Raw genomic sequence first — 25085 nt, forward strand, 5'->3', positions numbered from 1 at the left:
ATACTACCCAGGAATGTAATTCCTCCCTGGAAAGACCCTTGAGCACAATGCAATAAAAGGTTTATATTTATATGCCTTTAGCTTTGTATCAGTATACTCATGCACATAAGCAGCTGTGCAGAGATTCAGATGGGGGCTTTGTCTCTGTAACATAGATGCCTCAAGACAGACCAGAAAGGTTTGCAAAGGTTAATCTGGTCTAAAAACAAATGCTGGTCAATGTGTCCATAGATGGCTCAGGATAACTGGCTATCAATATTCTCAGTAAATTACATATAAGAGATCTGCATCAGTACCAAGTGCTGAGACAAGTTCTACTACCCCTATCGAGATAATACAACCCTCTACATGTTACAGTAAAACCAATACTATTATTGGAGCTAGAAATTAACCATATAAATAAATATTGATAAAACCCTGACCAGGTACAAAGTATTACCAGAAAATATTTGGATTACACTTTACCAGAACCTTACATGCTAGGGATAATATAATATTTATTCCAGATCTCCTCTGTCATTACAGGAGATTTATTGCAAGGGAACAATGGTTGCAAAATTGTGACAAAGCACCAGAACTAAGAGCTAAGTTTGCAAATCTTTGCCCTAACTCCTCTAACATGCTGGTGGTACCACAAGGCTATCCCTCACCTTAGTTTAAAAAAGCATTTTGCAGCATCAATAGAAATCACAACACCCACAGCAGCCAAATCTGAAGCCCATTCTAACTGGGGAAAAAGCTAGCTTCTTATAGAGAACCTGCCAGAACAGCTGACACCTAGTACACCCAAGGTTACTCTACAGTACCAGAGGTAGCCGTTGCCTGATTCTCAGATGCAGTGCATGTTACAGGTCTGGTAGGTTAGTGTGCAATATGTTACAAATATGTCATTTGACTGGGAACTAGCACTGTTTTCTGAACTCAGGCCCTGACAAGATACTGTGCTGTATGGGAGCTCCGGTGTGAAAGAAAACAGCTTCCTGACGGGTTCCCTTTAAGGCCAAAACATGTTTATTTTAAGCCCATGCACTTTTCTCATGCTTTTGTTGAAGTATGTGCATTTGAAGGCCTTGATCACATGAGTCCTTGTTTTCTGAATTATTCTTTATATGCCTCAGTCACACTAAACTTTATTTCCCTCTTGTGCCGCATCGGATATCAAGCTGGCCAGAAATGGAAATTGTTGTATTTGTGCAACTTACTTGTGAAGCAGGAGGACAAATGGAAAATGTTCTTCCCCTAAACCTGATCACACAGTGACCAAAGCTTGGTTGTGCTCCCAGTCCTAGCCTGGGATAAGTTCCATTATCAGATATGAGTAAGGCCAATTAAAGAACAGATATGTACCTACACATGTAGCTACAGGCTGGGTCCTCCGCTAACTCATTTTTGATAAAAAAAACTATGTGATACAGGAATTTAAGAACAAGCATGACTGTTGCTCCTTTCTATGTAACAATCAGACATGTAAGTATCAAAAAATAAATTACAAACCCCATGTGGAAAAGGCCTTAGTGCAGATACTTTTGTGGCCTGCAGCAAACCATGCTACATTGTGTGCTTAAGAGAGGAAAGCCTGCCAAAGAAAAAGCAGTGAGTTAAATAGCTTATAGATGACCCTAAGCTTGCTGTAAGCAGCAAACACAATAACATACCCCTCACTGATTTGTGGTGACAGCACAACCTGGTCTGAGAAGGAATTCTGTTTCTGTTTCTCTACTGCAACAGAGACATGACATGAATGTGTATCATCACATACGATAGGTCAGGTCCAATACTGGCTGTCTGTCTTCATATACTCATAGCATCTTATTACCTTTCATAAGTTCCCCTTGCTTGGTCAGTATCTTCCGAATTTCATTCAACCATGCTGCCTTCTGTTCTGCAGTCTGAGCCTTGGGCACAGAAAAATAAAAACATTATAATGGTTACTTAGGTGAACAGAGTAACAACAATTGGCAAAATACAGTAAGCTTCAGAAACAAATCAGATTGAAAGAAACTTGAATTCTGATGGTTGATATTTGTTACTGCACTTTTATTTACTCAGCATGCCTGGAATAAGATAAGAGTAACACATAGGTGTCATAATTTACTGATGTTTATTCAGGAACTTGTGGACAGAAAGTCCCTGAGTAAAAAAAAACTGTGTGTAAAGACCTTAAGTAATGTTGAGTGTAGGCATGTAAAGGTGCATAAATGCGTATACACCAAGGATATGCAAACTCTGGCCCTCCAGATGTTGCAGAACTACAAGTCCCATGAGGCATAGCAAGACTCTAACAGTCACAAGCATGACACTCAGAGGCATGATGGGACTTGTAGTTTTGCAACAGCTGGAGGGCCACAGTTTGCATATCCCTGGTATAGACAAGTACAATACTTGCGTAAAAATGCTTTTAGATACGTAAACAGGCGTATGCACATAAATTAGTAACAAGCAACGGCCTGGCCACTACCCCCACCTACAGTACCTTGAATAAGTATTTATACCCTTTTAAATTGTCCACATTTTGTAATGTTTCAACCAAAAATGTAAATGTATTTTATTGGGATATTATGTGATAGACCAACACAAAGTGGTAGATAATTGTGAAGTGTAAGGAAAATGATAAATGGTTTTCAATTTTTTTTACAAATAAATATCTGAAAAGTAAGGTGTGCATTTGTATTCAGCCCACTTTACTCTGATACCCCTAACTACAATCTAGTAGAACCAATTGCCTTCAGAAGTAGTATAAATACAGCTGTTCTGTGAAACCCCCAGAGGTTTGTTAGAAAAGCTTATTGAACAAACAGCATCATGAAGGCAAAGGAACGCACCAAACAGATCAGAGATAAAGTTGTGGAGAAGTTTAAAGCAGGGTTAGGTTACAAAAAAAAATATCCTAAATTTTGAACATCTTATGGAGCACTGTTCAATCCCTCACCCGAAAATAGAAAGAGTAGGACACAACTGCAAACCTACCAAGAAATGGCCGTCCACCTAAACTGATAGGCTGGGAAAGGAGAGCATTAATCAGAGAAGCAGCAAAGTGGCCCATGGTAACTCTGGAGGAGCTGCAGAGATCCTCATGTAGGAGAATCTGTCCAAAGGACAACTATTAGTTGCGCACTCCACAATTCTGCCCTTTATGGAAGAGTGGCAAGAAGAAAGCCATTGTTGAAAGAAAGCTATAATAAATCCCATTTGCAGTTTGCGAGAAACCATGTCAGGGACACAGAAAACATGTGGAAGAAGGTGCTCTGGTCAGCTGAGACCAAAATTGAACTTTTTGGCCTAAAAGCAGAACACTATGTGTAGCGGAAAACTAACACTGCACATCACCCTGAACTCACCATCCTTACCATGAAACATGGTGGCAGCATCATGTTTTGGGGATGCTTTCCTCAGCAGGGACAGAAAGCTGGTCAGATTTAATGAGAAGATGAATGGAGCCAAATACAGGGCAATCTTAGAAGAAAACCTGTTAAGAGTCTGCAAAAGACTTGAGACAGGGACGAAGGTTCGCCTTCCAGCAGGACAACGCCCTAAACATACAGCCAGAGCTACAATGGAATAGTTTAGATCAAAGCATATTCATGTGTTAGAATGGCTTAGTCAAACTCCAGACCTAAATCCAATTGAGAAACTGTGGCAAGACTTGAAAATTGCTGTTCACAGACGCTCTCCATCTAATCTGATAGAGCTTGAGCTATTTTGCAAAGAAAAATTGGCAAAATTTTCACTCTCTAGATGTGCAAACCTGGTAGAGACATACACAAAAAGACTTGCAGCTGTAATTGCAGTGAAAGGTGGTTCTACAAAGTATTGACTCAGGGGGGCTGAATACAAATGCACGCCACACTTTTCACATATTTGTAAAAAGATTTGAAAACCATTTATCATTTTCCTTCTACTTCACAATTATGTGCCACTTTGTGTTGGTCACATGAAATCCCAATAAAATACATTTACGTATTAGGTTATAACATGACAAAACGTGGAAAATTTCAAGGGGTATGAATATTTCTTCAAGGCACTGTATAACTGGCCTTTACAGTGTTTGCATTTAAAAAAAGGGGTTTAGTTAGCACACATCTGCAAAAACATGCATGAGCTGCAGAACCGCTCCAAGTCATCCCATTATTATCTGTAATCCAAACATTGTAAATTTATGAGAGCCTCCATAGCAGAAGCACATGCATTACTGATGTAATATTGGTCAGGGGACACACTGGACACCTTTACTGCTGTTGTGCTGTACACTGGGTGTTCAGTGTGCACCTGTGCCTTTAAGGAGGGGTGGGTTCCTTCCAGGCTCACCTGCCCCCTATCTATCCATTAGAATGCATGTGCTTCTACTATGGAGGCTCTCATAAATTTACAAGAGTTAGGACTGCAGATAATACTGCGGTGTCTTGCAGCTTACGCATGAATTTGCTATTGTGTGCTAACTAAACCCCTGTTTTTAACGCAAACTGTTAGACAGGATAATTCAGTTGGTTGCAGACTGGCTGGTGAGTTGAGCTGGGAATTTTATTTCGTTTTATTTTGTATCCGCGTATATTACTACACTCATATGTAAAATTTTCTATTTTTGTTTTATGGCTCTGTACTCATCGCTGGGATACTGATCTTTACTCAGCTGTGCCCATTGTTTCTGTGTGCAAGAGGCCTTATTTGTCCGGCTGCTGTGCTGGCCCTCCATATTGTATTCCAATAATTATTTTTCAATTTTGCATTGTAGAGGTAAAAAAAAAAATATATATATATATATATATATATATATATATATAAATGCACATATCCAAGACATGGGATTCCCAATGAATGAAGTTATTTTCTGAAAAGACAGCACAACAAGCAAAAGTTGCCTGCTATCAGACACTATGTCTATGATTGAAACCTCAGGATAATGATAATAAACAATTATACGTGAACAGGTGAATGGAGCTCCAGCTGCTGGCTGTTTGTAAAAATACAAAATATTCACATGCAACATTTTGTATTTACATAAATAAACATGATAATACTTTTTTACCATAAAAATAAAATACATTTAAAGTGAATTTATAGGCAGGGTTAGATCCTCTGTATCTCCATTGGGGATTTTCATCTCTTGACTACTGTCACAGACACAGAAAGTAAGGGAAAATCCCAGCACATTATGTAAGGCCTGGTTCACACCTATGCAGGTTGCAGTTTGCATATTCCAGGTGTACCTTATGTTTTTCAATACATGTTTTCAGGCCCTTAAGGAAAATCTTCCACTGAGGACACCAGTTCTGGTAAAAACTGTCTAACCTATGCATTTTTTTAGTGCATTTTCAGTTTTGTGGAAACAACCTAAAGTCCATTTAACATGGTTTCCGATGGGTCACATTCACATCTGTGCATTTTATGGAAAGGGCCAGGGACTTTTTTCTGTTTTTTGTTTCTATAGGCTTCAATGGAACAAAAACGTATATTAAAAAACGCAAAATGCACCAGGATTATGCAAACTGCAACTTGCATTGGTGTGAACCAGGCCTTAGAGGGGAACTGCCTTCATTTTGGAAGATTAACTCTAGCTTCCTGTTGTGTCCCTTGGAAAGGAAGTGAGGAGAAATCTCCCTAACAAACCCTGACAGGGGTTTTAACCATTCCACACTAAAAAAAAAAAAAATGTTTGCCTAAACATACACTTTAATGTGATTCCTTCCAAATGGAAAAGGCTTGTTTTGATTTTCTGATTCTAGAAACATGTTGAGGTTTAAATACTGTGGCAGTTAAGCTTCTCTTTTTACAAGCCTGTGCAAATGTTTTGCATTTTTTCAGTAATCCTTTTTTTGCTGATTCATCACGGGGGCTTTTAAAAACTTAAAATGTGTTCAGGAAGGAATGATCTGCTCTGAAATTATGAAAGTTGACATGGAATGATGACTGGGGGGCTGCAAGGGCATAATCTGCTTACAGATTTTAGGGCATGTAAGTGTGCCAATGGCTGGATAAATCCTGGATGCAGTGATCTAGTGAGTACTGAAGTGCTGTGTGGCGAGTAGTAAAGTTCAGTAAATAAAATGTAAGTAACTAAAGAATATTGTTTTGCTCCTGGGCTTCTTTTGCCTTTCTAAACCTCCTAACTTCAAGTAATCACTAGGAATAGGCTTGGGTGTGTTCGGGATTGGACACTGCACATGGCTAATTTCAGGCAGTGAGACATTTCCTGATCTGCACCTGCACAGTTTGGGAAATGTCTCACTGCCTGTGATTAGCTGTGTGCAGTGTCAGCTTTCTTGGTGGAATTGTGCAAGTGGGATCCTGAACACGCCCAAGCACATCTCTAGCAATTACGATTGATGTTTGAAAAATTCAGGGTGTCTAGCAAAAATAAAAACTCCCCCAGAACCTATATTTTAATTATGGGTGAGTACTGATAAAATTAACTCTTAGGAACTCCAACTGTACAACAGAGGTTTAGCTCCTTCAATCCTCTACCAAGTCTTGGTTAGTAATTCCACTGCAATGTGAATTTCAATTATATGGCTTTACTATTTATAATATTGTAGAATAAAATAAAAATCAAGCAGTTAGAATGAGGCTTCTTTTTTTCAGCTATGGAAAAGGGCAGAAATAGAAACATAGGTGCTGACCAGCAACTGTTTCTTATATAGGAAGCTAGTGGATGGCTCCCTGCACTGGTATATGCCAAAATGTTAAACATCAGCTTTAAATCAAATAAAGCTGGCCATACATGGAGTCAATTCCTAATGGTTCCTGGTGAGCCAGCTGAAATTGAAGCCATGATGTGCTGACACTGACATCCTCCCACCCAACATTCTTTAAGCTAAAATCAAAAGGAACTGGGCAGAAAAAATATCACCCGAACTGCAACTGCATCCATTAAGATCACCATTTGTGTATTCTGACAGCCAGCACCCATAGCTGTCAGAAAACAATAGCAAGCATAGGAGATTCATCAATTCCATCAATCTATACTGTTTAGCATGGATGGGGGGAGGGGGGGGGATATACAGTATGTCCAGCTTCCTACTCTGTCTGATACCCATCACCTGGATAGGGAATGAGGGAATATGTTACCAATTCAGACACAGAGAGCAATAAAATCCTGACAGAATCTAACTTATATCCAGGCTATTCTAAATTTTAAAAAAATGCCTACAACTGGGCTTTAAAGTTTTTTTTTTTTTTCCCCTCACTTATGGAACTCCTGGCCTGTGCCTCCCTCAGAAGGGTAACTCATGGAAAGCTACAGAAAGTTCTTTGCCCTAGGAAGATATTTCACCATAGTCAGACATGCGTGAGTGGAGAAAAGCTCTCACTATGGCCAAAGTAGATATCCCAGTCAATATGCAGTAATGCAGTGATGGGTCCATTCTATAAAACAGACCTGTACAACATAAACCTCTTCTCGTCCACTGTACCAAATTTCAAACTTGCGATTATCCCCCTTCACATTTTCTGTGATGCCAACCGCATTCATCTAGTAGAGGACAACAGAAAGGAATTTATTATTCCATCATAGCTTTTGTCAGTTTACAACATCAAGCATATATTTAACATACCTTCAGAAAGTGCTTGAAGCTGTAAGACGGAGTTTTATCATGTCCGTCTCCATGTTCCTCCCTCCTTTTACAGAACACCAACGCCCTCTCATAAAGGAACAGATGTCTCTGCATTGGTTTAAAACGAGCAAGTTCCTTCATTTTTGTTGGTCCTTTTTTATGGGCAATCCACACACTGAAGGAACCCTGCATAAGTATTCGGCCCAGATCGTTTATGTCTCCCTGCAAAAGGCAAATATTTTAGGTAGAATATTTAACTTTTTATTAAGCCAAAATGCAGTAGACCATGAGGTTGCCATAAAACACAATGAAAGCCCAATCTGATAGATTCAGTTCAGGCTGGGAGATGATCACACATCTATGGAAGCCTGTGACCTTGGTGTTGAATTAAATGTTCAGGTTTTCAGGTTATACTCCTGGGCCAGCATCAGAAAGTTCTGCGTAGATCTTAAACATTATAAAACATGAATGTACATTTTAAACAATCAGTATTTGGTGACTGGATCTGGTCTGATGTCCATAGGAACCTTTAGTTGAACATTTAGCACATTCGTATATCTGGTACAACATTCAGTGGTTTGATTATTTCAAAACAATGAGATCCTAATGATTTTTTTTTCCCAATATGAGTTTTGTAAAGTAGGGGTAATAACATGGTCATACTTACATTATATCCTGTAATTGCAATTTGATGCATGGAATCATTCACAGATTTTAATAAATCTAACATAGATACTAATGCTTCTTGTAATTCCTGGACTCCTTCTGTATTAATGCTATACTTCAGCAATTCCTGTTAAAACAAACCTGTGTTAGGTATCACTAATGCTGCTTTCTTTTGTTGCATAATTTTGAGATGTTATAAAAAAAATACTTTATCATTTTATAGTTTTAGAAGCAAGGGCCAGATAAATTAGCTCTTTTAATATTTAACAAGACCAAAACAGAACATCTAGAATGGGTGAAAGAATTACTAGGGAATGAAAGACAAGCTACAGCATAGGCCTTACAAAAATGTTTAATATTAATCATTTTCTTTACTTATACTTAGTAAAGTTATTATTCCATTAGGAAAACATTTTGAGAAGATAAGTTAAAGTAAACCTGCTCAAGTCTAAAAACTTTTCTAAGTTGAAAATGGTGAAATACAAGCAACAGCACACGTGTAAGTCTTTATTTCCTTTTGCCCTGAGGAGACCCTACTAGATCTAAGGTCCAAAGTAGAGATTAAACTCCATTCCTTATTGATTTTAAACCCCACCACTGTCAAACTTTGAAATACTAGAGGCTCTTTTGTCCAAGTTCTGACATTTAACACTTGAAAGATAGGTGATGTAGCTTAGTGCTAGAAGCAGCAGGGCTTATTATCTACTTGTAAAGAAACCGGAGGCACATATGCAGCCTGAGTCAATGATCCAAATGGCTATGGAGAGACACAAGTAGTGATCTAAAAACTAAAACAGGTACTTGACAGCATTTTTACCTTAGAGACATTTTAGGTCAGGTTAAAGAGGTTGTAAACTCGTTTCAATTTTCAATCGCATACTAGCTCATTATGAAATACTTACCTTACAACGAGCCCCCGCCGTGCCGCTCACTCACCTGTATGACGGGAAACATGTTCAGTCGCCCGTCTTCTGGGATCGCGGCATCCGGCCATCTGATTGGCCGAAGCCGCGGTGACGTCACTCCCGCGTGCGGGAGCCGACAGTCAAGGCACGGGACTCTGAAGGAACGGCACCAGACGTCACTGGCTGGCTGCATGTAAGGTAAATATCTCCTAAACGGTACATGTTTAGGAGATATTTACAGTACCTATAGGTAATCCTTAATATAGGCTTACCTATAGGTAAAAGTTACAGAGGAGGGTTTACTTCCTCTTTAACCTGAAGTGTTAGTTCACTTTTTCATATAAAAAAAAATGAATAAGGTAAACTAACATCCTACACCCTCCTCATCCCCCAGTTTTTTCTGTACTTACCTCCATGGGTGATGAGCTGTCAGTGCCCACACAGCGGGTGTAGTGCCCCAGGAATTTTACATTTCTGCTTCTTCTTTCTGTAGAGCTTCTGGGTCAGATCCATTCTGACTGGTCAGACTGCTTTGACTATTTGGAATTGCTCTAAAATGTCCCAGGACAGAAAAAGGGAAGAAGTGCATGGATTTCAGGACCACTGTGACGGCTTCATGGGCACTGACAGCTCATCAACTTTGAAAGGGAAGTACAGCAGAGACTGGGGCTGGGAAGAGTGTAGGGTGTTTATTTACCTTTTCATTTTATCTGAAAAGGGGAAGTTACACTTTAATGGATTATTTGGTGGTTACACTTACTTAAAAGAGATGTATGGGATTTTATTTTTTCCCCATTTAGGCCTCATGCACACTGGATGGTATCAAAATGGCAGTAGAAAGCTGTAGCTGTAAAAGGGAAATTTTCAGTTTTTTTACAGTAGCGTTTTTCAGCATTTTTTAGTTTTTTTCAGCTGTATCGTTTAGCTTTTTTTTAAGCAAACCTATACTCCCACATAAGCTTATGGCTCAAAAAAGTGGATAAATGCTGAATAGCTGCATTTTTCAGAATCTTCTGGCATTTTTTCAGCGTTTTTAAGCTTTTATCAGAGTTAGAGTGTTTTTACAGCTGAAAAGCTCCTCTCAAAACCCACTAGTTCTGGGGGTTTTTTCCAGCCAGAAAATGCCCCTGCTAAAAACTGCTGATAACAGACTGTGTGTGTGCATGGACATGTAGGATAACATGCTGAGGACTTTTACCGGCTGTAGAAAAAAAACGTCTGATGCCAAAAACAGCAGCTGTAAAAACGTCCAGTGTGCATGAGGCCTTATATTTACTGGGTGGATGCAGCATCATTCCAATGCTGCATGGGTTCCCCTCTACACTGAGAACTGGGAGATCTAACACCACCGATCACTCGGTTCTGACCGCTCCCCGGGCAGAGAGCTGCTAACTGTCAATCAGCAGCTCTCTGCCCTGACCCCTCCTTGGAGCACTGAGCTGTGGAGGGGCGAGGATTGACCGGATCAGGCTCTCAGCGGCTCACTGAGAGGCAGAGCTGGGTGTCGGTCCACTCCATGGTCGCGATGACAGGGTGCTTGGACCAACTTCTGTGACGTCAGCAGAGAGCGAACTTCAGCCCACTCTCTGCTGAAAACAGGTTTACAGGAGTGCCGAAAAAACTGCACTCCTATGATTTATAGATGTACAGCTGAACAAGCTTTGGCTGTACATCTCCCTTAAGGAATTGAGCAAAAAAAGTCCACTGTTTATAGTAATCTAGTATGTTCTACATTTCCACTATGAGCTTTATCCCCCACAGAGGTCTTTGCATCTTCTCTTGAATATCACCTGTCTTGCCTAGAATTCAAGCTCACTGTCTTTTGACCAGCCATACCTCTCCTTCCATGTTTGGCTAAACCCTGACTTTTCCCATAGGAATGGCAACTCCTAAATATGGCACAATGTGGGCATCCAACACATTAAAAATGTAATAAATACTGCCATCACACAACCTCTCTCTTTAACAGCCGCCCATGAGAAACTTCCCATTGTATCCAACAATCCCTTTGTTTTGCTGAAAGTGAAATATTTTAATAATAATACAGTTTGCAATATCCCAACCCAACGGGCCATGGTGCTACCTCCACACTGCTCCTACCTCATACATCTAAGCTCCGAGTCCTGCTGTTTGAAATGTGGACACCCATTTTTACCATGGCCCAAAAACAGACAATTTTTGACAGCTGTGGTGCACTATGCTTCCTCACACCAAGTCAGCTACTTACCCCTAACATCTGAATCGCCACTTTTTGACATAATGGACTTTCCCAGTACTGAGATTTCTAAAACAATTATTATTATTATGTAAACGTATTATCTCTTTATTGTTTAAACTTGTTTGCATTTATCCTGATCATCTCCCTGTTTCTCATCTCTTGCAAAAATGTTGTATTCTGCATATAGTGGGTGGTGACCTCTTCAAACTAGAAAGCTCAGGTTGAAAAACTCAGGTTGGGAACCATTTATACAAACACTGTCAATAGACACTCAACAATCGCTAGCACAATGCTTCCAATATATCCAATGGTATTTACCAGACTACAAGATAATGACCCCCCCCCCCCCCCCCGCAATCATCATCTTCCTTATTTGAGGCCTCTTGCCATTCTGAAGGAAAGAGGTATGTAGTAGACCACCTTTTTTTTTTTTTTTTTTTTTAATAGTAGGTCTACTGGTCTAGTCATCCAACAAACTAAAGCAGAAATACAGCGAAAATAACACGAAAATAGTAGCCCAAAAAAGGTAAAAATAACAAAAACAACATTTTCTGAAATATTCATCTTTAGTCCAGAGATTTAACCCCCCCCCCCAGTACTTCTTTCTGCCACTAGATATTTTTGGCCTGCTATCCAAAAACATTCAACCCGCTTTCTGTGAGCCCAGGTTTTCCTGGACCCACCCCCAGCCTGTGACTGGATAGTGAAATGAGAAGCAGTAGCAGTTATTAGCATATGAACAGATTGGCTCCTTGTGCTACTTCTTACTCTGACACTCTTGCCCTGCTGTATGGGGACTGCAAGAATTGATACTATGTCAAATTCAGGAACTTGCACTGCACGTATTTAAAAATGTATTGAATAATATATTCAGGATTACAAAGCTGTATTAAAGTGGCTGTAAACCTGAACAAAGCATATCCTTCTATAGTGTGTACTTGCCTCAATCCAAAAGCACCTAGAGTGAATCTTGTCTGCTCTCCTCTGCTTGCGGCACTTCTGACAATTTATCTTGACACCAGAGCTTCCAAGAGAGACCCCTCTCCGACACAAAACAAGTGAATAACAGCATCAGATGTGCATGTGTGTAGAGGAGGGTGTGTTGATTCACTCCACCCAGGTCTCAGATTACACTCAACTCCCCTCTCTGGGCTGGGCAGTGTGTGACATCAGATCCATGCCCCTGCCTTCTTGGAGCTGAAAAATAGCCTGTGATGTGTGAACTTTGAACCGCTGTAGAGAAGATATTGCTGCAGATAAACAGGTACAACTTCTGTAGGAAGGATTTGTTTCATCTCTGTGTCTTACCCAAGGCTAGTCCCTTCAGTAGGTATTTGTAAGGAGTTACAACCACTCTAATTTGTGTCTTTTATATCTGCCTGGAGTTCAGTTCTAAAGATACGCTAGCTAGTGGATGCAACACTGGCCTTTCTAGGGTTCTAATACCCAGGCGGCAGAAGTTGTGTTTACTAATGGCCCAATATTGTGGTCTTTTATATGACATTTGCCCTGTGAGTGTACAATTATGTAATTTTATTTTCATTCTCACTTATTAAATAAAATACAAATATAAAAAATATAAAAACTACTGTCAGTTTCCACTACTCAAGCTTCCACTCCCGGTCACAATTTTATGTCATACACTTTATTGTCACCTTTCAATACACGAACAGGTTTAGCAAGAAAGTAGTTATAGCCATAGATTGCAGAACTTTAGTCACCAGACAACGTCATTGACGGAAATAACTGCCAAACTAGTTAAACTTGTTTTATTTGAGGGCAAGTTTACATAATGATATCAAAGTGTAATAAAAACAGAAAAAGTAATTTAGCTACAAACAACCATATTATGGTATAATACAGTATATTGTGTATATATAATATCCCAGTACACCCAGTACAATACCTGATCATTACCTTAAGTAGCAGCTGGTATTTTGTTAGGCGTTGTATTGGCTTAAGTAGGTATGAATCTAAAGCAAGTTTGTGCTCCAATTTTCTTTGACATTCCTATAAAAACAATATGCCAAGATATAAATAGTGCCACGGATTGAACAAGGATTTTTTATATAAGTTGTTCTAACAAGGGTATAAAGATTTAAAATCCTTACGCGTGCTGCGTTGATCTTGACCATTGCCTGTAACTATTACCGTGCTTCTGTTCAAATCTCTGATGAATGGAGGTTACTGCAGGCCACATCACAGGTGAGCCCAAATCTGAACATCGATGACATAATGCTTACAGACCCAAGATTTGGCCTGCAGTAACCTCTACTCATCATAGAAATGAACAGAGGTGTGCTGACACACGCTACCACTGAATTTTCAGTCCGCTGATGTGTGAATTCCTGCAAACATGTCATGTGCTTTGTAGTAACCTTGGTTAATCCCAGAGATGAAGAAAGGTGCAATCACAGCCCCCAAACTCAACGCAGCTCAGTGGGAAGACCTGAGATCTTCAGCCCTGTGTGTAAGAGCACCCTAATCATATCTTCATGACCAATATTCCGCAATTCACTTATTCCTTTATGAAAAACAGCATTTTTATGGTAAAATAATAAAATAGTAATATAAGATATTGTTTGAACTCTTAGGGCTGGTTTTTCCATACCTAAACATAATATAAAGAAATAGACTATATTGTCAAAAGTACTGGGACGCCTGCCTTTACACGCACAAACTTTAATGGCATCCCAGTCTTATGCCTCGTACACACGCAAAGATTATCGGCCGACCGATTGGCCGACTTTTGTCCAAGTTGTGTTTTGTTGGTTGGAATGTGCCTAGACTACACACGAATTTTCTCGGCCAACAAAAGTCTACTTCAGAAGTGATGTCATGTGTTGGTTAGTTTTCTTTGTGTTTTTTCTTCACTGAGCATGCCCAGACTTGCTCATCAGATTTTTCCCTGTCGAAATCTGTACTGACTGCACGAAAATCGGCCGTTATGTTGACGGCCAACAAAAATTTTATAGTCTGCACACCAGATTTTTTTCGGCCAAAAAGTCGGAGCTGGTTGTCAGAAACATCATACTAACAAGCCGAAAATCGGCAGATCGGACGTTGGCCGAAAATTCCCTGCCAATTTTCGACGCGTGTGCACGGGGCTTTAGGTTGTAGAGTTCAATATTGCTATAACAGCTTCAATTCTCCTGGGAAGACTGTCCACAAGGTGAATAGAAATAACTATAAAACATAGGCCATCATCCATAATTGTATAGCCAATAAAGAAAAAAAGAGAAAAAAATTGGACTTCACAGGCCACAATGGAAGGATAATCAGAAATTAGTCAAATTAGTAAAATACATGTTTATTATATCCCAAAAAAATGTTTTTTCAAAAATCCATAAGGTTTAGGAGTGTGTCTATGGGAATGTTTGACCATTCTTCCAGAAGCACTTTTGTGAGGTCAGGCACTGATGTGAACAAGAAGGCCTGGCTCGTTGTCGAATTCATCCCAAAGGTGTTATGTCGGGTTTAGGAATCTGTGCAGGCCAGTGAAGTTCCTCCACCCCATACTCACTCACCCATGTCTTTATGGACCTTGCTTTGTGCACTGGTCCAAATCATTTGGTGGAGGGGGGATTAAGGTGGGGGTTGTTTTTCAGGGGTTGGGCTTGGCCCCTTAGTTCCAGTGAAGGGCACTCTTAAGGCGTCAGCAAACCAAGACATTTTGGACAATTTAATGCTCCCAACTTTGTGGGAACAGTTTGGGGAGGTCTCTTTCCTGTTCCAACATAACTGCGCACCAGTGCACAATGCAAGGTCCATAAAGACATGGATGAGCGAGTTTGGGGTGGAGGAACTTGACTGGCCTGCGCAGTCCAGACCTCAACACCTTTGGGATAATTTAGAGCAGAGACTGCGAGCCAGGCCTTCTCATCAAACACCAGTGCCTGACCTCAAAAATGCGCTTCTGGAAGAATGGTCACACACTCCCATAGACACTCTTCTAAATATTGTGGACGGCCTTCCCAGAAGAGTTGAAGCTGTTATAGATGCAAAGGGTGGGCCAACTCAATATTGAACCCTACAGACTAAGACTGGAATGCCATTAAATTCATGTGTGTGTAAGGGAAGACGACCCAATAGTTTTGGTAATATAGTGTACCTAAGATCTGTACATTAGGGCTCCCCAATCCATAAGATTCAGTATAATAAAAGCAAGGCTATAAATGTAAGCCAATCAGGCTCAAATACACCACATATTGCTGTCTAACACTGGGAGCTTGGCTACAGAAAAGAGAACAGGGATGACCTCTGCAATATGTTTGCTCCTTCATTACCCAATCAGTATTACCCAACCACATTGGGGTAGGTGATCAAGTTGTTTTCCTCATTTGCAAAAGTGAGACCAACCCCAGGCTCTATGCAGAGTGAAATTGGCATATAGTACAAATATTTTACCTGTGCATTTAACTGTTTTGTCAGAGTTGAGTTATAGACATTTTAGCTACACACTACAGAAATCTTTTCATGCTACCTAAATTACTCTGCATGGGTAGGCCATCTCAATATTGAACCCTATAGACCAAGATTGGGGTGCCATTAAAGTTCATGTGTGTGCAAAGGCAGGTGTCCCAATACTTTTGAATATAGCATATGTAGAATTGTTATATTATATAGTACATAACAACTGATCAAAAATCCAAATACAGAAGATGTTGATTAAAGAATATGTAAACCCAACACTTCATATTCCTGATATGTGGCTGCAGTACCATGTACTTGTATGAAAAAGTATCCTGTTCTTTTTGTATTGCTTTTTTTTGTGTAAAATCCCTGGTGTTCCTGTCAGCCTCTCTGCTTTACTATTAAAAACTGACCACAGTAGACTTGAGAGCACAGCATTGTCAGTTCTATAGCTGTGCTGGAACTTTGCTTGCTCTCCTTCTATGATTACACTTGTCCTGACACGCCGCCCTCCGCACATCACCATTCACTGGGAAGAGCAGTGTGCTGTTATTTCTCTTCTGCACCACCATTCACCGGGAAGATCAGTGTGCTGTTATTTCTCTTCTGCAATGCCATTCACCCGGAAGAGCAGTTTACTGTTGTTTCTCCTCCCCCCAGCTCTTATGCAGCTGAGAACAGAGGGAATGTAATCACTTTTGAAAAGGGTAAAAAGGGTATTTATATATTTTTTTATATCTATACACAAATGTTTTGCCTTTCATTTCTGTTTAAAACTGAATGGCTTCTTTTACAAAAGGAGGGTTTAGATGTACTTTACCACTGTACATTATATTGTGTACAAAGGTCAAATAAAACAGAATTGCCATATAAAAATTCACATATAAACAAAATGTTAACATTATTTTATTCTACAATATTTTTTTTTAGTTTTCACAGCTACACACATCTGTTTTGGATTTTTACCATCTGTCAACCAGGGAACCATTTGGTGATAAAATACTGCTATACTGTATGATGCCAGCAATATCTAAAACATGCAGAATCATGTAAAAAAATGTGGGCTATTAATCTATTTAATAATTCTTTAGTTGGTAAGCATTACATATTTTTGCTTGTTGCATGTCAGGAATAAGATGATGTCGGAATAATTTTTTTAGGCTTGTCTCCAAAATTGAAAATCTAGCTAAAGCCTAAACTTTTTTTGTTTGAGGTTAGAATAAAAAAGGGTTAATTGCTATTTTTGTTTCTGTCTGTGCTCTGCTGGGGAGATTTCCCTTCATACCCTGTACAGAAATGGAGATGAAATCTCTTTGAAGTGAGAGGAGACACCTTAATCAAATGTCAATGGAACAGGTGTCCCCACTGGTAGATTTCAGTGGACCTCCTGTCCCTGTAACACTTTGGGTTTCCCCATCACTTTCTAACCTGTGGAAAGTACCAAAACAAATATAGATTGTAAATCTTTCCAGCAGTGACACAAACGAGAATAAAAAAAAAAAAAAACTGACAAATGTTTAACCCCTCTCTTCTCTTTCCAAAACTGAAAAAAAAAAAAACACATTTTGGTTGCAGATACACCCTAAGGCCGGGTTCACATATGTGCGGCCGCGGGTTCGTGCCTGGGGTCCGATGCGTGGCTGTTTACTAGTTCAGCTCCGAATTTTTGCCTGAATTCGCACCTGAACCGGACCCAAACACACACAGGACACTTTTGTAATCCGCTCCACGGCCCCCATGGACCTGTGTGAAGCCGGATACACTCACATGTCTTGCGGATTGGATGCAGGGAAACTCCCATCTAATTTTCACATATGTGAACCCAGCCTAAAGATGAATTCTGGGGAAGCATAAAAACTACCCTTGCATTTTCGGCTCCCCCCAATCTACAAGGATTAAGTGCTGTTATCTAGGAGAACATTAAAAATAAGATTTACTTACCTTATTCCTTGCTCCTGTTGGCTCCTCTTCTCCATGCAACTAGTCCTGCGAAGAAGGCTCTTTTCTGTGCTCTTTCCGACGGTCACCCACTGACAGCATCACATACAATGCAAGACCAGCAGTCCTGCATTGTAAGTGAGGACACTAAGGTCCAGCCTACAGCCTGGAATGCCAGAGGTGAGAAGAAAGCACCAGCTGTCCGGGAGCAAGAATAAGGTAGGTAAAGATCTTTTTAATGTTTCCCTAAATGAGCATTTAACCTTGGCAGTGCATAGTGCTCCTATGCAGTGATGGGTTTTAAATTTCCCTGGAGTTAGACTTTAAATCTAGTTTTATAATCCTGACCCAATATTGTATCAATCTGAAAATAAGGAATTTATAATGCCTGTCCTGTAGAAAAGGGACAATGATTTTTGCCTATATAATATAGGTTTCTTGATACAGACCAGGCCTTCTTGGGAGTCCAAATTAATGTTTGGTGTAGGACAGGTAGCATAACAGGGATTTTGAAAATCATGGGCAGGGTGGTCAGGATGGCAGATGGTGAACTTATTGCAAACATTTCCTAAACAGAGTACCTATGTTGCATATAAGAACAAGAAATGCATGGGTACCTACCTGTCATTTTCAAATGAATATTGTGTGAACCTGACACTCGATGTTTAGTACTGACCATTATTTAGTCTACAGGATCTCTAGTTCAGTGTTTCTCAACTCCGGTCCTCAGGGCACACTAACAGGCCAGATTTTAAGTATTACCTTGGGCAGATGCAGACTAAAATACTGCAATCACTGAGCAAATTATATCACCTGTGATGTATTTCAGTTTTCTTGCTAATTTGGCCTGTTAGTTTGCCCTGAGGACCAGAGTTGAGAAACACTGCTCTAGTTATATAAGTAATAACATCCATTACACGGTTAGCAGCCTCAAAATTATTTTATACTTAAAACAAAAGGGTGTTTTAGAGCAGTGAATATTTTTTTTTTCTATCACATATATTTCTAGACCTGGGTAGAAGATATCTTCCTAACTTGAAAAATGAAAATAAAATCGGAGATCCTGTATGGCTTCCTCCATTTAACTCCTTTAACCGCTTAGCAACTGCACTATGCAGATATACTGCAGCAAGGCGGCCGCTCTGTGCCAGATCATGTACCTAGTATATGATGAAGACAAGAAGAGCGAACAACAAAAGAGCAGAAGACAAGAAGGGTGGAGAGGGAGAAGAACAGAGCGGAGAAGTCCAGATGAAGATTTTTAATAAACTTTCCAAAACGTCTCCTGTCGTTATTTACATACACTGCCTTTTATGGGGTGAATGGGTAGGGGTACAGTGTACCCCATACCCATTCACATAGAGAGGGGGTCCAGGATCTGGGGGGGCCCCCTTGTTCAAGGGGGCTTCCAGATTCCGATGAGCCTCCTGCCCACAGACCCCCACAACCACCGGCCAGGGTTGTGGGGATGAGGCCCTTGTCCCCATCAACATGGGGGCAAGGTGCTTTGAGGTGGGGGGTGCAGAGCTCCCCCTGCCCCAAAGCACCAACACCCCCCCATGTTGAGGGCATGTGGCCTTGTATGGTCCGGGGGGGGGGGTGGGGGGCCGCTCGCTCATCCCCTCCTCTTTCCTGGCCTGCATGCTCGGATAAGGGTCTGGTATGGATTTTGGGGGGGACCCCACGCCGTTTTTTCGGCTTGGGGCTACCCTCAAATTCCATACCGGACCCGAAGGGCCTGGTTTGGAACCTGGGGGAACCCCCACGTCGTTTTTTTTCCCATTTTTTGGCGTGGAGTTCCCCCTCAAGATTCTCACAGCGCAAGTCGCGCCGCAAGTCGGATCATCCTTATTCTTACTTGCGGTGCGAATTCCATTCAAATCAATAGGCTCCCATAGGGAACCATTGATTTTCAATGGATGAAAAAAAACGTATAACGTGGCTGAAAGTACTTCATCACGTTCGGTCACGTTTGGTCATGTTCAGCAGCGATTCTGGGTTTCAAACGCCGGGAAACACACGTTCGAACGCAAATAATTGCGTTCTAAAAAACGTCCCTGAACTCAACTGCCTGCAAATGACTGTAAACGACCCTGTGTACATGGACAGATAAGATAAAATGTAGATGGGTTCAGGGGCTTCTAAAAAAAAAACGCCCAACTGCTCCTAAACGGCCATTTACAATGTCCCGTGTACATGGAGCCCTAAATGTATGTATGGCAAAATCTTTTTTTGTGTTTGGAATTGTGAAAACATGTTTCAGTTTATCGTTTGCTATCTCCCACTCGGAGCAATTTCCTTCTCTTGTCCAAGAGACACAACAGAAAGTAAGAGGAAATCCAAACAAAGTGACTTGAATTCTCTTCCTAGACAGTTGTCCCCATTAGAAGGTTTTCCTCCCTTCCCTCAAATTTTAAATTTGACCCGTGACAATGGTCACCCGCACAAATAGAGAGGATTGATGTCTACTGCAGGTACACAAAGAACCTAACAGGGGTCGTAATACTTCTCCACTCTATAACAAACTAAAAACAAATGAAAACTTTGCATTTGACATACCTGAAAGAAAGCACTGTCTGCAAACTGTCTCCAGAGGGAGTCTGATCGAGGTTTATTGTGGCAGTACTTTTCATACATGTGAAAGTCTTCTCTCTGTATGAAGAAAGACAAAACGTCAATCTGCCATAACTTCAATTTTTAGTAATGAAGCCATTAGGTTACTAGTTCTGATCCAGTGAAATACAGAAATTATGTAATAGCGGTAAGCGAAGTGCTATAATCTAAGCATAAGGTTCTCATAATGCATAGTGCATTGTAGATGTACTACATTTTTAAAAGACTCTGAATTGAATTTATTCTCTCTTGAGAAGAGGAGAATAAGGGGGGATATGATCAACATGTATAAATACATAAGGGGTCCATATGGTGAACTTGGTGTTGAGTTGTTCACTTTAAGGTCAACACAGAGGACAAGGGGGCACTCTTTACGTCTAGAGGAAAACAGATTTCCTCTCCAAATACGGAAAGGTTTCTTCACCGTAAGAGCTGTGAAAATGTGGAATAGATTCCCACCAGAGGTGTTTCTGGCTAGCTCACTAGATTGCTTTATAAAAGGCATGGATTCTTTCCTATGTGTACATAGTATAAATGTGTACTAACATTGTTTTTTAGGTAAAGTTGATCCAGGGAATATCCGATTGCCTCTCGGGGGATCAGGAAGGAATTTTTTTTCCCTGCTGTAGCAAATTGGATCATGCTTTGCTGGGGGGTTTTTTCGCCTTCCTCTGGATCAACTGCGGATATAGGATTGTGTATATGGGATTGTATGGTTAGGTTTTCAATACTGTTTTTTTTTTTTTTTTTTGGTTGAACGAGATGTGTCTTTTTTCAACCTGACTAACTATGTAACTCCATCTGAAGTAATTTAAATGGCAAATTGCAGATAAATGCACCCAAAATGCAGTTTTCTTGACTTAAAAAGAACTTTAACATACTTTAACATATTAGTGTAAACAAGCTCTATTGAAACAGGTGGATTTTCTCTCCTCATTTATGTTCCCTGTACTGGAAAATGCAGCTAAATGCAAGCCATTGCATTTGGTCATGAGTCACCAGATGTTCTGGTAAATACCAGTATTAGCAGATGGCCAATTCAGGAGTACTATAGACATCCTAATGACCCCTAATACTATACACAGTTCCTGCCCATCGCACAGGATCCAAAAAATGCAACAATAGGATTTATAAAAACTAACTAATAAATGGGCAATAAGGCCCAGGCAACTGGCAGGTAACCTATGGCATAAGCAATCTGCCTAATACTAGCAGATCTCTGCATTCATTGCAAAATGGCTCCTGCCTTATTTTTGGCTTGGTTACACATCGTTAAAGCCAAATGACACATAAGGCCCCTTTCACACAGGCAGACCGGTCAGATCCGCCTGTCCGTTTTTTTGGCGGATTGGAACGGATGCCCCATGCATCTCTATGGGCCATTGGATGTCAGCGGAGACATGTCCGCTGACATCCGATCCGTCAAATCTGGACGGATGGAAACCCTATTTTCCATCCGTCCAGCGGATGGGATCGGATGAGAACGGACAGACGGTCCATTCTCATACCATTCCCCCATAGAGAACAGCGGGGACCTGACAGCTCTGTCTCCGCACATAGCGGATCGTTGGTGGATCGATCCCCGCTGAGAAAGACTGAGTCCGCTGACAGACGGCCAGGTGTGACAGGGGCCTAACTGTGTTAGATCTAATCAGCTGATGTATTCACAAATTGATAATTGGTGCAGTTATGAGACATAAGAATTTAATAGGATGTAGGCATTTCAATTCAAAGGTTTTACCAAAATAACCAGGTAACAAAACACACAAGGTTTTGAGTCCATGAACTACAATAGTAAAAAGTTTGGTACCTACCCTTTCTAAGAAACAGAATCCCACTCTTTCAGGTGCTTCAATACAGCTTTCAAGGCTCAGTAGAAATATTCTGTCAAAATGAAACACATTATATAGAGTTAATTACAGTATGGGGAAATAATACTGTATGTCTTTCTTGGAATGCTAGCCTTTAGTATATATATATTATATATATCTCACTTGTTGTGGAACTCATAAATTTCTGGCATATTTCCAAACAGAATATTCTTTGTATTCCTCAAAGAAGGTGGCATTATTCGGGTCATTGCTGGGTTCTCCATCTCAGATCTATACCCCTAGAAATAGAAGACAATTTTATTAAACCTAAATGACTTCTACAAAAAAAAAAAACAATATTTAATCTGCGCAAATCACAATTATATGGCTTTGTAGGGTACTTTCAGTCTCACTGTAAACATGTTTACAGTTGAGAGGAAATAAATGACTTCAGCAGTCTGCTGCTGCTCCTTCATTGTCCAGGAGCAGGCTGGGGTGGATCATAGGCCAGACTATATCTTTTTACTGCACTTTGCATGCAGGTCCACAACCTGGCTGGGTTGTCTGGAAGGGATGGCGGGGTCCAGAACTAGCTAAACTTAATTAAATGATAAGGTAAAAAAAAAATCACTTTGTAGGTATCCCAGGTGTGTATTTAGCTGTTTGCCTAGAAGTTTAAACGTATAAAGAGCACTCCATTAAGTTATATGATTTATTTAGGGCTGGTGTACACATACTTTGGTGTTTTGTTTCTGACATCAGTTTGTGAAGCATATTAACAGGTGTGGAATGTAGTGTCAGAGTTTCCAACCTATAAAGCGCAGAACACGTTTTTTATCCCTTTGCTATGCTTTGGTTTGCTTTTATTTTTCCTCATAGAGAAGAATGAGAATGTATCTTAACACGTCCCAAACTCATCTTAATTTGACCAAAACACATCTCAAATAGATAACAAACTCATCTCAGGGTGAGTCTAAACGCCATTTTGCCTAAATATGACTTGCTTATGAGCCTGAAGCCCTTGTATATTAGTACCTATTGATACCAGGGACTCTTGAAATGTATCATTGGTGTGGCCAGTCATAAAGTGCTGAAATAATGACCAGCTGTAAACATTCAATATAAAAAGATAATTGGTCTGGAGATTTGAATATATTGTATTAGGAAAGGGATCTCCATACTACGGCCCACCGACAAAATACGGCCCACAGCTAGGGTCAGGTTCCACCCGCTGTGCTGTCTTACTCTAAGTCAGTTGGTTGCTAGGACTGCCAGTGTCCTAGCAACAGATGACATACTCGTCCTCCGTCAACACCTGCTTAGTGTCAGAGTTTCCAACCTATAAAGCGCAGAACACGTTTTTTATCCCTTTGCTATGCTTTGGTTTGCTTTTATTTTTCCTCATAGAGAAGAATGAGAATGTATCTTAACACGTCCCAAACTCATCTTAATTTGACCAAAACACATCTCAAATAGATAACAAACTCATCTCAGGGTGAGTCTAAACGCCATTTTGCCTAAATATGACTTGCTTATGAGCCTGAAGCCCTTGTATATTAGTACCTATTGATACCAGGGACTCTTGAAATGTATCATTGGTGTGGCCAGTCATAAAGTGCTGAAATAATGACCAGCTGTAAACATTCAATATAAAAAGATAATTGGTCTGGAGATTTGAATATATTGTATTAGGAAAGGGATCTCCATACTACGGCCCACCGACAAAATACGGCCCACAGCTAGGGTCAGGTTCCACCCGCTGTGCTGTCTTACTCTAAGTCAGTTGGTTGCTAGGACTGCCAGTGTCCTAGCAACAGATGACATACTCGTCCTCCGTCAACACCTGCTTAGTGTCAGAGTTTCCAACCTATAAAGCGCAGAACACGTTTTTTATCCCTTTGCTATGCTTTGGTTTGCTTTTATTTTTCCTCATAGAGAAGAATGAGAATGTATCTTAACACGTCCCAAACTCATCTTAATTTGACCAAAACACATCTCAAATAGATAACAAACTCATCTCAGGGTGAGTCTAAACGCCATTTTGCCTAAATATGACTTGCTTATGAGCCTGAAGCCCTTGTATATTAGTACCTATTGATACCAGGGACTCTTGAAATGTATCATTGGTGTGGCCAGTCATAAAGTGCTGAAATAATGACCAGCTGTAAACATTCAATATAAAAAGATAATTGGTCTGGAGATTTGAATATATTGTATTAGGAAAGGGATCTCCATACTACGGCCCACCGACAAAATACGGCCCACAGCTAGGGTCAGGTTCCACCCGCTGTGCTGTCTTACTCTAAGTCAGTTGGTTGCTAGGACTGCCAGTGTCCTAGCAACAGATGACATACTCGTCCTCCGTCAACACCTGCTCTGCCTCCTGGATCTTGCCTTGCTGCTGTACTGACTGTAAGCAAGGTGAAGGTGAATCACTCATAGGGAATCTAAGGTAAGAAGGGCCCTGAGGGGGGCCCTGATGTAAGGGGAACTCAGAATATGGACTCTAATATAAGAGGGGCTCTGATGTAATGTATGAATCTGATAGGGATGCTAATGTACGGGTGAACACTGATGGGGACCATAATGTAAGGAGGGCTTTGATGGGTACCCCCCTGATGTAAGGGGTTCCTGGTGTGAGGGGGGAATCTGATGTAAGGGGGGACTTATATGGTGGACTCTGATGTAGGAGAAGAGATTGCTTTTTGTTTTACTGAAGTTCTTTCTCTTTTATTCTGAATCATATCAGATTGATGTTAAAAAAAGATCCAAGTAAAACCTATTTTTAATAAATAATAAATATTAATTAATAAATGTGCACCATCCCTTTAAACTTTAAACATCACCGTAAACACCATTAAATAAATTCTGTGTGAAACAACATATGTGCAGTAAAGTTCCAAAATAGTTAAATACACATACAAAGTGCACAAAATTTTTTAGTGAAAATGCAGTGCTCAAATACTGTGCAATA

The 25085-nt window shown here is 40.4% G+C and overlaps 1 protein-coding gene across 3 annotated transcripts in view; it reads right to left on the reverse strand.

Moving 5' to 3' along the window:
• Window positions 1–25085, reverse strand: part of MCF2 (MCF.2 cell line derived transforming sequence) — a 225212-nt gene that overhangs the window by 24397 nt on the left and 175730 nt on the right. For all 3 annotated transcript variants that reach the window (XM_082262980.1, XM_082262979.1, XM_082262981.1), the window contains 9 exons: window positions 22295–22410; window positions 22115–22184; window positions 20247–20339; window positions 13254–13346; window positions 8215–8340; window positions 7548–7769; window positions 7373–7465; window positions 1817–1895; window positions 1656–1719 (listed from right to left, as the gene is read on the reverse strand). In XM_082262980.1, coding sequence (XP_082119106.1) covers window positions 1656–1719; window positions 1817–1895; window positions 7373–7465; window positions 7548–7769; window positions 8215–8340; window positions 13254–13346; window positions 20247–20339; window positions 22115–22184; window positions 22295–22410 — 956 coding nt within the window. The remainder of the gene's footprint in view (window positions 1–1655; window positions 1720–1816; window positions 1896–7372; window positions 7466–7547; window positions 7770–8214; window positions 8341–13253; window positions 13347–20246; window positions 20340–22114; window positions 22185–22294; window positions 22411–25085) is intronic.

This window comes from Pelophylax lessonae (assembly GCF_965119305.1).
Source record: "Pelophylax lessonae genome assembly, chromosome: 7".
Lineage (NCBI taxonomy): Eukaryota > Metazoa > Chordata > Amphibia > Anura > Ranidae > Pelophylax > Pelophylax lessonae.